Source organism: Passer domesticus, chromosome 1 (genome assembly GCF_036417665.1).
Source record: "Passer domesticus isolate bPasDom1 chromosome 1, bPasDom1.hap1, whole genome shotgun sequence".
Lineage (NCBI taxonomy): Eukaryota > Metazoa > Chordata > Aves > Passeriformes > Passeridae > Passer > Passer domesticus.
The window spans coordinates 38,908,400-38,925,589 of record NC_087474.1 but is presented as its reverse complement, the minus strand read 5'-3'; the positions used below and the strand labels follow the sequence as shown (position 1 = coordinate 38,925,589).

At 38.8% G+C, this 17,190-nt stretch overlaps 1 protein-coding gene and 1 pseudogene across 7 annotated transcripts in view; one reads left to right on the top strand and one right to left on the bottom strand.

Moving 5' to 3' along the window:
• The window catches only part of SLC4A7 (solute carrier family 4 member 7), a 91,747-nt gene that overhangs the window by 16,775 nt on the left and 57,782 nt on the right, over positions 1-17,190 (top strand). For 2 of the 7 annotated variants that reach the window (XM_064414921.1, XM_064414950.1), the window contains exon 1: positions 9,834-9,992. The exons of the other annotated variants lie outside the window; for them this stretch is intronic. In XM_064414921.1, the coding sequence (XP_064270991.1) occupies positions 9,957-9,992 (36 nt within the window). In that variant the 5' untranslated portion in view covers positions 9,834-9,956. Of the gene's footprint in view, positions 1-9,833; positions 9,993-17,190 lie in introns of those variants that run through there. 7 annotated transcript variants of the gene reach the window in all.
• On the bottom strand, positions 3,260-3,790 carry LOC135286618 (large ribosomal subunit protein uL15-like; annotated as a pseudogene).

Below are 17,190 nucleotides of genomic sequence, written 5' to 3'. Positions count from 1 at the left end.
AATTAAAAGGGTACCATTTTCTGCCAAAGTTGAGTGTCTTATTGTCATTCAGATACAATCTCATTTGATTACGGTTAGAGTGCAGTAGAAGCCAGTTTGATTCTGTTTGTTTTCTACAGGGGAAATTTTTGCAACTTGCTGCTGATGATACTTCTCCAACCTGGTTTACAGGCATTTGATTTTCTTCTGTAGAGTCAGTTCTGTGAAGAAATGTGAGAATAAATACAAATTATTTGGTGGATAGGTTGATTTCTTTGTGTGTGCCCAGACTTAAGTGAAGTAACACTGGAAAAAAGAACTTTATTGTTAGAAACATGAGCAGTTCCTAGAGGACAAGTATGTTAAATTTTTTCCTATTTGAATATTTCTTTACGTGTTGCTTTTGGGAGTAGGTGAGCCAGTTCTAATAAAACTGCTTTTAATTGTTCTTTCTCATGTATCTCATATTTATTTTTTCAAAGTCTCTTCTGTATCAGTTTGAGGTGGAACAGTCTTTTGGAATTACAGAATGATGAAAGCTGTGTTTGGATGAAAGCTGTGTTTGATTGCCAAAAGCTACCACGTAAAGATGTTCTTCCTTCCCAGAAAAACCCAGCTGAACATTTAAAGTTGTATAAATGCATATGTAATTAAGATATCTGATTGCAGAAATTTATTTGATATCATAACACATCCCCAGGGTTGTTAGCTGTGTTGTTCATATTTTATATGCCACAGTAAAAGGAAGTATTGGATTCTGTGTAGGTGTTTTCTCTACAAATTTGATACTATTGGAAAGAAATACTTGTTCTGGAGGCTTGGTTTCTAAATAATAAGAAACATAATGCAATTTGCTTTACTTTCTCTTTTTCCTCCTTATCTCATATGTGTAGAAAATTAATTTGGTTGCCAGATACAATTGCCATTTACTAGAATAATTCTTGCATTGTTTTCAGCATTTAAAAATTCCCTGCTAGCTGTGAAATCCTGAATTAAAAATGTTAGGATAAAGTTCTTGTAGCCCACTGGGTGTAGCATATTTGATTCATATTGCTGGAAGGTCTTTTGCTTAGATCTCCAGTCTAGAGGATATATTTTATGTATTTGTCTTAATGTTCAGTTCACTGTGCATTTGGCTTGGTATTTTATTTTTTTTATCTCTTAATGGTATCAATTATGCTTGTAAGGACATTTTTTAAAGCTGTTTCAAGTTCAGGCAGAGGGTTCAGGACGAGACTTTGTGTCTAGGGCAATGACTTTGATTTATTGATGCCAGCTTTAGAGTTCTAGGGCTGGTCAGAACTGCTGGGGCTGCATCACAAGAAGTATGGCTGGTGTAGGTTTACTCTGCATGTTCAAATTTGCCTTACAATAAAATCATAGCAGCAGAATTTTTATGGGTAGACTTTATGCAAGGCTAGATAATTGTCTGTCTTCCAGAAGTCAGTGTGAAAGCCAAAAGCCCAAGTTCTTTGTTGTACATGCTTCAATTTTGCTTAAAATTATTGTCTCAAATAAATTGTCTTTCCTTGAACATGTATTTTTGCTACTGGATGATAGTGTACAGATTAAGGTGCATGAAAATATGGTCTGTGGCTTTATTAGAAAGATGGGTACCTTCTGTTGTTCATTTTAAAGCAATGAAAAATGCCTTTTCAGAGAGCACCCTGTTTAATAGTCCTTGGCTGGTTAGAACTCCCATGCAAACCATGCTAATGCTCTCTGAAGTAGAGAATTCTAAGTGTTAAGCAAATGAAGAGCATCTGTTCTGCCTTCCAGGTGTTGGATGCTGTCAGCTTTTCTTACTAAGTAGCCCCTTAGGTCATAAATTTACAATAGGAGTCCTACAGCATTTTTTTTTTCTCTTTGCAAGAGAAATGTGTGTCTTTCTCGAAAGTACTGTGTTGTCTTTTACATGGTTATTCACAAAAACTAATAACATAATAAAACCAGTATCAGTAGCTGTAGTTCTCGAGACAAAAAAAAAAATGAAATTACTACAAAAGAGGTAGGCTTTTTTTTTTGGCTAATTTTAGATCTCTAGCTCAATTTTCCTTTGCATTTTGTCAGCTGAACTTTCCTGTAAGATAAGCACCATGTACAGTGGCATGCATGAGTCAGTTGTGTCAGAATCAACACCTTACTTTTAAACTGACTTCTCACAAAACGTGCTGGTAGGATATAGTGAAAGCATTACCCTTAATACATCAGAAAATCAACTGCTTGCTTTTTTAAAACAGCAAGAGCTTGTTTGCATAGCTTTACAAGATATTAGGCAAGGCAAATAAGAAACAGAAGTGGAACTCCTTTTAAATGTCTCATCAGTGGCCCTTCTTGGGAAGAAGGACCTTGGACTGACTCCTAGAAATTTTAAGTTCTGAGAGTTTTTATCTCAGGCTTTATTACTTCTTTATTTCAGACTTTTCAGACTTTTAAGCTTGTTGTGCTTTAGAAATGCAAGAGGAAAGTGGAAGAAATTTTGGCAAGAAAGTATGTGTCTTAAAATATGGCTTCATGGTAAGGGCGAGCTGGACTAACTAGTTCCCGATTTCTGAAGGGGAAAACGGATGTAGTGGGAATGACATTTCTCCTTTCCCATAAGCTGGTTCAACTTCTGAAGCCATTGAAAAACTCGAATAAAACCTTAAAAACCACTCTACAAGCTCAAAAAAGACTTGTTATTTAGTTTTAGTTTCCTGAAGTGAATGTTAAGTGACTTACATTGTTCATTCTGTAATCAGAATCATTGCATCAAAAAATGGTCTGGGTTGAAAGGCAGAGTCTTCTAGTTCCAGCACCCATAGTGTGGAAAGGGACATGTGTCCTTCAACTAGACCACATTGCTCAGAGCTCCATCCAACCTGGCATTAAATGTTTTCAGGAGTGGACAGCCACAACTTCTCTGGGCAACTTCTTCCAGTGCCTCACCACCTGACAGTAAAGAGTTCCTTCCTGATATCTAATGTGAGTCTCTCTCTTTCCATTTGAAGTGCAAGAGGCTTTATCTGAGCCTTTCCTCCAGGGAAAAGTGCTCCATCCTTCTAATGGATGCCCCATCTTGCTGGGTCTCCTCTGGACTCTCTCCAGCAAGTCCATGTCCTTCCTGTGCTGGGAACCAGCTGGGGTCTCAGTGGAGTGGAGTCATGGAATGGAATCACCTCCCTAAAAATACCAACTGCATTGGCCGGGAATCGAACACGAGCCTCCTGCATGGCAGGCGAGAATTCTACCACTCAGCCACCAAGGCTGGTGATTATTTTTTTTTTTCCCCTGACTCATTTTACACGTTGTCTCTATTAAAAAAAAAAAAAAAAACAACAAAAAACAACAACAACAACAACAAAAAACAACAGCAAAAAACCAATAAAAACTTCAACAACACAAACACACAGGCACCACCAACTTCTTTGATTTTTCCCCTCTCCACTTCTTTTGAAAACTTTGCTTTCGCAATTGGGAGTTGCTTGTGCAGCTTCCTCTTGCCCAGCACTTTGTAGTAGCCCGAGTGCATAATATCAGTGACTGCAGCCAGTCTGGCCTCATTTTTCATGTAATTGAACATTTTCTATTCACTTACAGGTGTCAGCACTTTCCAAATTGACAGAAGCACAGAACTTTTGATTTCTTCTCAAGTGACAGTGTGTCATGCCTACTTTTCTGATGTAACCAGAGTAATGCTTGTCAAAGTTCATCCTGTGATGTTGAATACCACCAGCATTACCATGTCCTCGGGATGTTTCCTGTGTGTGCACATGTGGCTGTGGCTGATGTGCCCTCTCAGCTTCCAGGTGTCCCTTAGTCTGGAAGGCATCTTGTCAGTGTGTGCAAGGGCAAGGAAAGAGCCTTGTGCCTGTGAGACTGAGGAAGGGCAAAGGGGGCAGAAGTGGGACAGCATCAGATCCAACGTAAGGCAAAGATGTTGCATTGTCAAAATATTATGAGAAGAGTGGAAGGTAATGTGACTGGTACCTTGCCATTTCTCCAAGCTGAGGTGTGAAACTGCAGCAGTGGAAGTGTGTGGCTCCACTGCAGTCCGAGTCAGACTTTGCTGGAGTTGCCCATGTTCCTGCTCTAGCTCCTCTGGGCTCAGCAGTGTCCCTGCCTGTGCCTCACCAGTACCGAGTGGCATCGAATTGAAGTGGCAAAACACCAGCAGTGCAATTTTACTGCTGGCTCAGTTCCCTGATCTGGTATGTTGCAGGTTTGCATTATGGCCAGCACTAGCACAAAACAGGAATTGCAGCTTTCTGGTACTGTCTGCCTTATTAATAAAATATGTGTGGATTACTAAAACTTTTTCTTTTGGTAGCTGTGAATTTGTTGTGGTAGAGGCTTGCTGATGCTCGGCGTGTGTAACAGTGACTGTCATTCATGCCACAAGGATTTCAAATACCTTAAAGTTCCTCAGCATAACTTGTGGAGTTTTTATTTTGTTGGTTTTTGTTTGGTGTTTGGGTTTTTTTGGTTGTTTTCCTTTGGTTTTTAAAATTTATTTAATTAAAATAATCTGCAGATGACAGCACCTGAATTCTGTATGTTACAGCACTTAGCTAAAAATTTATGATGAATTGCTGCTGTAGTTCAGATTGCATGAGCAGACTGTATTTCCATCCTGCCTGCCTTCTTATTAAAAAGAAATGTTGTGGGCCAGCAGAGTGCTGATTTTTCCTCCTATACTAGTTACCTACAGATATTGGAAACATTGCATTGCCCTCCCACTATAACTGACTAAGTTGTGATTTGTAGGTAGTAATTTTTTTCCACTGTAAGAGTAAACATGTGTTGTTAGTAAGTTATTATACAGACACTTGATTTGAGTGGGATGCAGTTATATGAATAGAGAATTTGAGACATAGGGAAAGCTGCAGGTGAAGATTTAAGCCTTGAATTTATGTGGATTGGTGAGAGTCAGTCTTTTGCTTTTCTATGGAACAACATGAAGGTGAATAATTATTCAAAAATTGTTTACCAACCTGAGGATCTGCTGTCATGGAAAGCAGATCTTCTTGTGCAAGCACTTTAAATAATGTCAATAAAAACAAGATAAAATTATCTGTCTCATATTATGCTGCTTCATATCTGGACTCATCAGCTGTTCACAGTGATGCTATCTATTCTAGGGAATTAATCTAGAGGATAAGTGTTTAATATTTGTACACTGACCTGTTGGAGTGAATCCAGAGGAGGGCCACCAAGTTGATCAGAGGGATGTATGAGGAAAGGAAAGCTTTGGACTGATCTAATTGTGGCCTTCCAGTACCTGAAAGGAGCCTACAGGAAAGATGGGACAAGATTATTTAAGAGAGGAAGTACACACAAGGCAAGGGGAAATAGGATCAGATGGAAAGAGAGAGTAAGTTTAAATTAGATGTGAGAGAGAACTGTTTACTGTGAGAGTGGTGAGGCACTGCAGCAGGGTTCCCAGAGAAGTTGTGGATGCCCCATTCCTGGAACTGTTCAAGGCCAGGTTGGAGTTCTGAGAAACTCTGAGGAAGGTGTTCCTGCCCATGGCAGGGAGATTGGAACTTGATGATCTTCAAGGTCCCCTTCCAGCCCAAACCACTCCATAATTTAGAATATTTGTAAAAGTGCTTGTAGAACATTTAAACATATGGCCTTGCTTAGGCAGCCTTAATAGTGTTGAAACAGCCCTGGTTTATAGTTTGTGTGAATTTGCACAGCGATCTAAGACTATTTTAGGATAAAGGAAAACTAGAATATCTCTCAAAAATGCTGCCAAAATGCCTGGAGATGAATTTAGCTAAAGGCAGTATGTTACAGTTGTAAAGTGAGCAGCTTTGAATTCCTCTGTGTCTCCCTGCCATCCCTTCTCTCACTCCCCCCAGGAAAAAACAAAAAAAACCCCCAACAAACCAAAAATCAACAAAAACCCAAAAACATCCCCAAAGTTTAAAAACCCAACCTCCTGAAAACCCCAACAAATCAAATCTCTCAACCCTCCCTAGCCTAGCTCAGTGGCATTTGCCTGCTGACCACATGCTCATACATGCTGCTGTAAGATCCTGGTGGGGTTCTGTTGGAACATGGTGAATTTCATCCATCTATACCAAGGGACGGTTTTGAGTCCTGGAACATGTCCTGGAAAACTTTACACATCTTTTGTTTTTCTACATCATCAGTGTATTTAGAGCAGAATGTGGTGTGATTAATCAAGTTGTAATAGTACACTAGAGAACATAGTAATCTTACTATTAATGAGGGTTCAGGTTATAAATTTCAGTGGGATTTCTAGAGACTAAGTATTCAGCTGTCCAAATGATGTGCAATTGTGTAATGTCAGGAGGGCTTAAACTAGTGATCTGCCTCGTGTTTGCTCTCAGCATCCTGGTGGCTTCTGACAGCTGTCCTGCAATGTGCTGAGATACCCAAGACTCCACTGGGGCAATACACCAGAGAATATCTGTACAGAATACATCGATCTTTTTTCTTCCCTTCTTTTTTTGGAAAAGCCCATTTCCATGTGTACGTGCTGATGCAAGCTGAAGCATGCTGTGCAGGTGTATGTCTTGGGAACTAGGTGTTACACAGAAATTGTATTCTGGAAAATACTTGTAGGCAGTAAGACTTTTGGATTTTTTGGCTAGTTTTAATTCATTAAATCATGAGCCACTGCTGGCAAAGGTTTCTGTGTTCCCTTGCCAAGGCAGTAATGTTTCTTTGGAGGAATACCCTACAGTTAATTTCTTTGTAAAAAGAAACTCCTAGGAAGTGTTTTTAATATGACTTCGTGTGTTCCCTTTGATAAGAAGCTGAACAAAACCATCTGTAGAGATGTTTGACATATGAACTTTAGACCGTGTCGTACAACTTACCCCCTCCTCATCTTAATCCCCTAGCACCTTCCCTCCCTCCTGAAATACCCCCATGGCCTGGGCCACCCTCACCCTCTCTAAAATAAAGCCTCATTTAGAAGTATTGTCATGCTGTCTCCTAATTATTTCTTGCCTTTTTTTTATTTCCTAAAGAGAGATGCTTTGAGCTTGGTAGATGCTGTCCTTTCAGCTGCATGAAGAAGGGTGGCACTGGGTTGGTTTTTTGGGGCTGCAGTGTTAGAAAAGATAGTCATGGTATCATAGACTAATTTGAGCTGGAAGGGAAACATAGAGAATCATCAACTGCAAGTTCCTGATCTAATTTGCTCATAAAAGGAAGGGTTGATTTTTGGACTGTGGATGCAACTCTTAGCACCCTACCTTCCTACCCCCCCAAACCCAGGGTTTTTAGGTATCAATAGATGCAGAGTTTACAGGGCTGTGTGTGTGGGTATGTCAGTTTGCTTGCTCTGCAAGCAAGCAAGCCCTCAGTTTTCTTGTGCTCATATCTGACTGTGTCAGATAGCAGCTGGGCTGTGGAGCTCATGTGGTAAATCCTGCTGAGAGCTCAGTCTTGCTTACTGCAGCTACTTTAAATGTCCTGCCATTTCGGAATGGCAGATTAAGCACAGCTCTGCCTGCTAGACACTCTGCAGACCCTGCAGTAAGGCAGTTCACTGCCACTTCTTAATGGACTGGGATCAGAATTGCATATCATTTGGGAAAATATAAGAAATTTTTCAAAGAAGTAAGAGCTCAGATGATTTTTTCTTTTTTGTCTAGATAATGGTACATACTCTTTTGGACCCATCTTTCAAAAATATGTTTTTATACACTGAGATAAGGTCAAATAAGTGGAATCTGAAGGGGTATAAAAGTGAAAATTAAGAAGGAAGGATTGAAGGAAAAAAATGTATGTTTCATGATAGGTACTTATGTTTCTTTTATTAAAATAAATGTCCTCATACACTTCATAGAGAGATTTTTGCAGCATCAAACATATGGTTAAAATATTGCCCCAGCACAAGTAGTTCTGCTCTGAGTTCTCACAGTGTTGTCACTGAACATGTTCAAGGATGTGATAATTTTGAATATATTTGCCTACAGTTTGTTTTAGAATAGTTCTGTAGTTAAACATGTTGAGACAATTGCAGTTTGAAGTTGCTCTGCTGTTCCCCATTTGATGGGAAGCTTTTTCCTGGTATTTACTCTTAAGGGGAGAGCAGACGTTGATCCACAAAGTGTTTTGGTATGGGACTTGAAAGACAAAAACTTCCATCTGTTTGAAAAAAAACATGCTTGTCTTGCTTGTGAGTGGTGGTTTTTTTTTTTTTTTTTGGGTTTGTTTTGTTCCAAGACTGAGTGACTGTTAAAAAGGAATTGGCTGACTACAGACTATAAGGAAATTTCAATAAGCTGCTTCAGAAAGGTTTTTTTTTTTTTCCTTTAAGTATTCAAACCAAGCAAGTACTTTTCCTCACACTTACAAAAATTTTAAAAAAATAAAGTGATTCTCACCCCTCTTATTCTATCCCTAAGGAATAGACAGCCTCTTTTCCCTTCACACACCCACTCCCAACCTAAACAAACACATTTTTTACTTGTAACAATTGAATTACTTCTAGTATGGATTTGTGCTAAGGAACAGTTCACTGAAATATGGGAGAGCCACCAGGCCACAGTTTAGCATAGTTGTTTCAGTATTCATGTGAGCAGCTGAAGAACTGTGTGAATCTGTGTTCTGCATTAAGGAAAGAATAGGTGTGATTTAGGATGCCCAGTTTAGAAGAGATCACTAAGAGTCAAGGTATCTGATATTTATGTCTAACTCTGTGCTTCCTGGATGAATCATTTAGTTTGTAACCATTTACATGTGGCAGCAGAGAGGCCTTCAATAGCTTGGAAGTTAAAAGATGCATACGTGTGTTAGAGTGAACTTCTATTTACAGAGTGGAAACAAACTACTTTTAAACTCTCTTGTCAGCACTGTCTGAGAATACTTTCATTAGCCTATGGTTAGAGAATTCTCTGGACTGAGGCAGTGAGAGGAACTGAATGTGGCCTTCTGATTTCTCTACAGAGAGGTGATAAATACCATCTTCATAGTTGCACAATGTATTTGCACTAAGTTCATGGACAGTATGTTACTTGTTCTGTTTTGTCCAAGTTGTTTGTTGGTTGGGGTGGCATCAGTCCAACTTCCTTGCTAGAGTTCTCATCAAACAAGACGTAGGAGTAAAAGAAGAAAAAGGAACAAGCAAGGCAGTGGCATGTCTTAAAGGTTAAGTTATAGATAACTCCTTAAAGAGCCAGTTTTCCCATGCACTTGATGATGGGAGAAGATTAGGCTATGTTAGTGATGGAGAGCGAAAGAGTAGCTTCAAATTCAGAAGCTCTGAATTTGATCTGCTTGAGCAGAGGTTGCATTTTTCAAAGGTTGTCTTAAGAAAGGGAAAAATACAGTTACTCACGTAATACCTGAAACAGAGACAGCTTAGTCTGGGAGGACACATGAGATTAATTGCAGCTAACATCAATGATTTTTTACCTTTTCAGCAGGAGAGGATTAAAAAAAAAAGTTTCTTTTTAGGAAGCCTTGGTTTATTTTGCTGAAGAAGAATATATAGCTTATGTTAAAAAAAAAAAAAGATAAAATCAACCAAACACCTGCATTGGAATGAGTATTCGGTGAAAAGTTGATAATACAGCTATAAACACACTTAGCAGATGTTTGGCTTCTGGGTTGTTCTGTTCTGGGACCCGTGGTACAAATGCGTTTTGTAGTGCTAATGAAGTCTTGGATCAGAGCAAGAATATTACCTTGGAGCTGCTCTTAGCAGCTGTTGATGCAGAAAATGTGAAGTGTGGAACTCAGTTTCAGTTCCTTTTTTGGTATTCCCTGAGCTGGAATTGAAGGCACGCCGTCTTGCCCATTCTGCTGCTGTGTGACCCTGCGGTAGCCGTAATCAGTGGCCTGGGAGATGAGCGAGTGGGGCGGGAGCGATTGGCTGGGGAGCAATTTCCCGGAGTACATCTGTGTCAGGCACAGCCAGCTAAAGCAGTCATGTATGCGCAGGCTCTGATCTCTGGGGAGGTTCATTACAGGGTCTCGCACAAGGGCATTCTCTGCTTCTGCACATCAGCATGGAAGAAGCTCGTCAAGGGAAGAAAATGCAACCTGTATGTAAATAGCAGCTGTGTAACGTAATAATGGCTTGAATGTGATTTGATGCAAGTGATATTTAGCAGCTGTGGCTCAGAATTGTGTGCTACCTTAGACTCACTAGTTGTGGAAGAAATTTTTGAAATACCTGGTGATAGAAGTAGTAGTTTGAGTAGAGATTTCTGTATTATTTGCTGTGTTGTTAGAATTGCTTAATCATAGTAACCAGCTTAATTCAGAAAGAAAATGTGCTCTTGCACTTGTGATGGTATACTACCAGACTTGGAGATTGGTTGAGTGTTTTGAATTGGGTTATTTTTTCTTTTGGACTATTTTGAGCCAGGCTTTCTTAATTTGAAGGTTATCAACTGTGACTTTGCTTGATTCTGTGCAAGTATAGGCAGGATGTTTCTGGTAGGGAATCTTAAAATAGCTGTCTAATTGTTCTTTTTTGACAAAAAAAGGCAAGTGAACTTAATGAGCTGTGTAACAGAGGTGAAGTGTTCGTAGAGATAACATTTTCTTCAGACCTCAGTGGCACAGATAAAAAACTCCATTTGTGGGATTTATACAATGAATTCTAACATTAGTGTTACAGGCTATTTCTTAGCCATTGTATGGGTTGTCATTACCACTGCCATGTAACTGCAGTGCAGCATGTAACAAGGATTATTATTTTAAAAGTTTACTGGAAACTAAAATATATGGGATGGAATTTTCCTAAGGTGTGAAACTCTTAAATATCCCTGAATTATTTTATGTATGACAGCTAAGTCTTCTATCCCCTTGTGTGAGCATAAGAAAGAATTTGATTTAGATGTGCTAGATTGCATCAGATTGTAGTGGCCTTTTGTTTGTCAAGGTCTCTGTATACAGTGCTTGCCCAATTTTTGGTTTTCATTGTAGTGCTACTTTCAGCTCTGGGCACAGAACTCTATCAAGCATGCATGTGCCTAGAAGACTAGGCAAAGATGTGAGGTGACTAGTTGTAAACATTATAGTATTTTTGCTTTTTTTTACCTGTAATTTCTGGAAGTCACTTAATCGCATTTAAGTGAATGGAGATATGTTGTTGTTTTTTTTTTTTTTTTTTTGAATGAAATTTAGTACTGTGAGGCAGTGATAAAATGCAACTTTGTGAAATAGCTACTATAATATTAGATATGCAATTTGATATCTTGTGTTGGACTGCTGACAGTATTTGCTAAGTTCATGCATGGTAGTGAATTTTCTGGCTTGCAGAATACTCAGGCTGAATTCAAATGGACTTGTAAATCAAATACCCACTTGCACCTTGCTAGGAATCAAGCCATCTCTTTCTTGTGCTTGTTCTAATCCAGTTATTTTGATGAATTACTGTGGTGTGCCATGGTTGATAGCCATTCACAATTGTGACCAGTCTCTTGCTGGTTTTATGTTTCCTTTTCTTTCTGAATTTTCCTTGCATTTTAATTTTCTCCTGTGATTAATACAAACACTTGGTTTATTGTCCAAAGACATGTTTAGTTTTTCTGGGATGGGACATGGCTTCTCTTGCACACTGTGGTGCTCAGTGTGACCCTGGCTGGATTAAGGCCTGCTAGAATTGAGATAAAACTACTTATAAACATTAGATTTCGATAGTGCAAGAAGCAAAACATTAGTGTGTTTAGAACTCCTTTTTTCCTGAAAGTGCTTGGGTTTTGTGATGTTTAAGTAGCACACATACACATCTTTAGTGCCATCCACATACAGAAAATTAAAAGTACAGTGAAACTTCTGGAGAGTCTGACTGAAGTCTGTTGATATCTTATGGAAATACTTGTCCAAACAAGGTTTCTAGAGCTGCTGTGTTTATTGTAAGTCTTCTAGAAGCAGATTGGTCAGATGTATTTAGTAAGGTAAGCTGAACAGTTAATTAGAGGATTAGTAGGCTAAAAAAATCTAAGTATCCCTAACCTCTTCCGTGATAGTTATGGTCTTACTGAAATAAATCTGTCACACCTTCCTGCAAGGCTCTGAGTGTAGCTTTGATTAGGAGGGGCTGTCATTTACATGTGAGGAATGTTGAGTAAAATAGGAGTTGTACATGCAAAGGTAATATTCACAGGAAAAGAGGGGCTGTGTGGTGACACCAAAGCTGATGAGCTCAACTAGAGTCATTCCTGTAGTGCCTGAGCAATATAAGATACTAGGGGAGCAAAATCTCTGGAAAGCAGCTGTTGCTGTGCAAAGGAGACCATAGAAGATACAACTAAGGGGGAACCCATCAACAGTATGTTTCCTATTTTAAACCTGGCAAGTGTTCTGTTTGTGAATTATTATTAATTGTGCTCTCATCTGTATATATTTAGAGGGGAAGGCCAGCTAAAAATTGTATGATGACAAAATGAGACAGGTCTCATTTATATGTGGTGCATTTTTCCTTGGCTGTTAGGTTGATGTGCTTGATTTAGAACTGGTAGTGTTTCATCACTCTGACAACTTCGGGTAACACAGTATTGCTGCATAGAGACTGTACCCAAAGAATTTACTTCAAATGCATCTATAGGACCACTTGTGCAGTTCAACTAAAGTTGAACAGTTTGATAGACTGCCTAATACCTTCACTTAGTGTTATATAGAAAATACTTTGGTTTTTCTTGGTTTTTGTTTTGTATCCTGGTTGTCCTTCAAGGAGGCAGCAACTACAGATGCCTGCCCTCCTGCCTACTCTGGGCTCATCTTACCTCTAGTTTAAAAGCAGCATCAGTCTGAAAGAGATGTAAAACAATATATTTAGAACTTACCAAATGCTGCTGTTAATTGTTCCTGCAGGTAAACCATATGAGCAAGCCCTTCGTATTTACTCACTTCTAGCTAAGGCTGCTTGGTGCTGTGTGTGGGTAGCAGTGGGAGGAGAGCTGTGGGGTAGACCTGATGTAGAGTGATTGTCATTCAACTCTGCAAAAGCATCCAGAGATGACAATAACAAATACACTGTTTTTCTGGTTTCTTTTCTTTTCCCTTCCAGGGTTGCTGTCCCTGGTAGACTTCATCTCCTAATTTTGTGGGTCTACAACACTGGTCTTGTCTATTTTTAACTCCCTGAAGTATTAGTTCTTATTAACTCACAGCTCTGGGAGGTTGAATGGATAAGGGAGAGGGTTGTATGTGCATTCTGTAAATTGGGAATGTGTTTTATCTCCTGACTACATGGAGTATTGTGTGTGCCTGGAACAGAAATGCAGACTTCTGAAACAGACCACTTGGGAAATGTGGCTGTGACAATGAGTAATGAATTACCCTGTGGGTTCTAAATTACCCTGAACAATATATTTCAGTACTTGTGTAACAAAACAAGTGAGTTTATCTATTTTTGGTAGAGGTCAGTTTTAAAATATTTTATAGATGTACACACACGTACCTGGATACGTTTGCAGAATGAGGCTGTGTAGTTCCTCTTCGGTTATCTTTGAGATATATGGTCAAAATGAAGGTTTTAATTCCTTATTACAGCCAAACCTTAATTTTTGAAGCAAAGCAATATCAACAATCTTATGTTAATTAATTTTTTTGGTTTGTTTTTGTCACTGGAGCTTTTTTGATGGCTGTCATATCTGTCGCCTGAATGTAGATCCCCCAAAGGAGGGCTGATAATAGAACAAGAGTCCTGCTTTGGCTATGCTTCCTAAGGTCAAGCCACCGTTGACACTGATTCAATTTGCACAGGGCCTCTCCTGTTGTGTCCTCTTGCAGACAGCATGTTGATGGATGGTTTGATCCAGCTGAACTGCTCCTATGTACTCAGTGGTGGTGAAAGAAGGAAGAACTGAGCATGAAAGGCAAAGTGCACTGTGCTCAGTGCTCATATGCTGTTGATCTTTGTAAATCTACAGCAGCGTGCTACAAAGGTTTGCCTGTTGGGTCTGTAAGCAGAGTTTGCTTCTGTTTTGAGAGGAATGATTTGTTGGTGCCACATTCCAGTCTAAGAGCAAAATCCTGTCTGCCGGATCTCTCATGCTTACAAAAGTGGAGATGTATCCATGGGTTTTTGTGGGAAGGAGGGGGAAACTGCTTTCTCTTCAAGCCACAGAGATTGGAATACAGTTACAGTCACAAAACAGTATTAGGACCAGTGGGATGGTGTAGGCAGTTGTATTAGAATACTGTTAAATTAAGAAGTGTTAAACTGTTGGCCAGAGACAGATATATAAAGGAAAAAAAGTTGGTATGAGTGCGCTTCTCCCTCCCAGTCCTGAGTTGGGGTTAGGTTTTTTTTTTTTGGTTGGGTGTTTTTGGTTTTTTTTTTTCAAATTTTTTTTTTTAATTTTTTATTTGCATCTACTTCAATAAATGCTGCAGTAAAGCTTCTTTGTAACATGAAAGTTGTAATTTGCGGGGGAGGAAGGGTGATGGTGTTTCTGCCCTCTCTTAAGCCCTACTTACTTCCGTGAGCACTAATACAGTCCCTTCTGGTGCTGCAAGTTACTCTAATTCTGCTGGGGAAGAACTTTGGTCTGAGGAAATGTAAATGGAGAACATAAACATTGACTTAGCTAAGTAATGGTCTTAAATGTTGAGCTCAAATTATTCTTAACACAGTTACTGTATTGCTCATAGATTTCAGAGGTTTACAGTTAGCTATATCAGCTGTTTATGATCACTGTCTATCACCAGAATGATTTGATTGAACTGTATTTCTAGTACCTTAAAAATGTGCTTCTAGCAAGTTGTGTCTTGGAAGTGGTTATTCAGTAATGCACTTTGGCAGCATGCCCGTCTGAAATCTGTCGTGTGTGTGACTGCACAAGGTTAAGTGAGTTGCATGGTGAGAAGTGCTTGCAGAGATGACAGTGGAAACTTGCCTTTGGATTTAATTCTCCATGCGTCACATTCGTGCTAGTCCTTGAGACTGCGGCTACCACATACTGCTGGAGGTTGTCAGTTCTTCCAAACTCAGGGCTTTCCATAAAAATTCATGCAATTTAGGATTGACTCTTTTTTTCAATACTAGTTTTAAAAAACATATGACATTAATATGGTAGATACTGAAAGTGCATTGAACTAAATGATCAAAAATGTTTGAGAAGGTAAGTAAGTAGTGTTAACATTTTCTGGTGCTTGGTTTTCTGCAAGGGGGAATTACTCTTTTCTCACAGACTGAAAAAAGGCGTTTGAAAATCAGAGGTGGCAAGAGGAATCCTACTGGGAGTCTGCTGGAGCACTGAGTATTTGAAAATCTTGTCTGATCTATAGTAGTTGAAAAGGGATTTCATTTTCATGCTGAGGAGAGGTAGAAGGCTGAGAAGACAGATTTTAGTGTATGCAGGCACCTCTAGCTGAATATGAAGGTTTTACTGGAGGTTGTTTCTGCATTATGTTTATGAGTATCCAGAAGTCTTAGGAAAAAGTATACTTACTGTATCATAATACAATGTAGTAGATCTAAATACAGTGTGCTAGACTTGTAATTTTTTTTTTGCCTTTGAAGTACTCTGGATTTGTTCTTTTTTTATAAATTACCTTCTCCTTGTTAAAAAAAAAAGTGCAAACCAAAGGTGAAAGCTTAATCTCTCCCTAGGGCACCTTGGTTGCTGCTTATGTTGGTTTTTTTTCCCCTTCTCAATTGTTCTGTCTTTTGACTGAAAATGAACGTTACATACATTCTAAATTAGTCTTGAATTTTACTTTGGCTTGTCTACATCAGCTGTATTTGGGCATCTGTGGGATTATCCTATGTAAAGTTTCACATGCAGTGAATGGTAAACTGCCCAGGAATATTTGCTTTAAGCTCCAGTCATTCTCTGCCTCAAACAGGGAAGTTGACAAATTTTCTACAATCCTGCTGTTTATGTAAAAAGTTCAGAAAGTAGACAAGAGAACTGAAATAGCAACTGTAAAATTTTCATTCCCTTCAGTGCCTTCAACTGACATGATAGAGCCTCTATAATTACTGGAAATCTGTGCCCTAGAGACTTTATTTTTAACCAGGAAAAGGTTGTAATTTGGAATTACTTTATAATGTATTTGAATATTTTTGATTTTTTACCTGACCTAAGGCAAAAGTATCTCATACTGGGATTTGCTCTTGGCATCACAAAACAGATATGTTAAAATGATGCTTTGTGTTTTTCTGAACAAAGGCTGTAAATGATATGCTTCCTTCATGTATGATACTTGTGGTTGTTAATGGTTTATTCTTGGAAGAGTCTTTGCATATGTTGAGTACTTTGAGATAGTGATGGAACGGTTTGCAAGGGCACACATGCCTTCCTGTAATCTAATCTTAAAAGACATGTTACTTTCACGTGATGTGGTTTTTGAAGACTGCTTCTGTATGTATGAGTTTGGCAGAGAATCTCTTTTACTGAAGCAAAGGGTGATAAAAATTAATAATATGATATATAGAGCACACAACAAATCCAGTTTCAAAATGTTATTGGGAGATGAAAACTTCTCCTTATGTGTGTATTTTTCCCAGTGTGTATGCAGTTTTCTACTGGTATGCAGTTGTTTGTATCATCTGGAGAAAAACTCTTTCTTCCTTTGTTGCTCAAAACTGTGTTTGGCAAGATTTCAAGTGTCCTAAAAGAACTGCTGGGGATGCGTGTGTTTAGGTATAGGATTTTTCAGCAATCTGTGGCTGTAACCATGAAGCTAATTGTGGAACAGATTTTGATAGCACTTTTCTTATTACTAGGGGTTTTATTTTTCTACTATATAAAAAACCACCTAAGGTAGTTCAGAGAATTTGTAATTCTTCCATCTGCTTCCATCTCTACTTGGAGTTTTATGGTAGCGTACATACTGTATCTGTTTCTGTGAGCAGGAGTGTTCTATACTACACTCAATTTTGATGTGTAGGAGACAGGAATATACTATTTACCCCCATACTCCCTTCCCATCTTATTACCATGACACTTGAAAAATTTCTACCACTTTTTTTTTAAGAGGTCCTTGGAACATTTTCATGGTCTTGCCCAACAGACATTGCCTCAATTTTTTTAATTGTCGCTCTGTTGAGTGTAGGTTTTGATTTTTCTAACCTGCTTGCAAAACTCTACTGTCACTACCAAGCAGCAGTAGTGACATAGATAGGTTACTGTGTAATGCCTTTCTGGAAAATCCTATTTTCAGGGATACAGCTCAGGAATTGACTTGTACTTAGTTTTCAGAGGTTTATTCTGCCATGTGCTACTCTTTCTTCTTGTGTTTTTACTTACTTACATAGTGCCAGCTGCTTTTGGTTTTTTG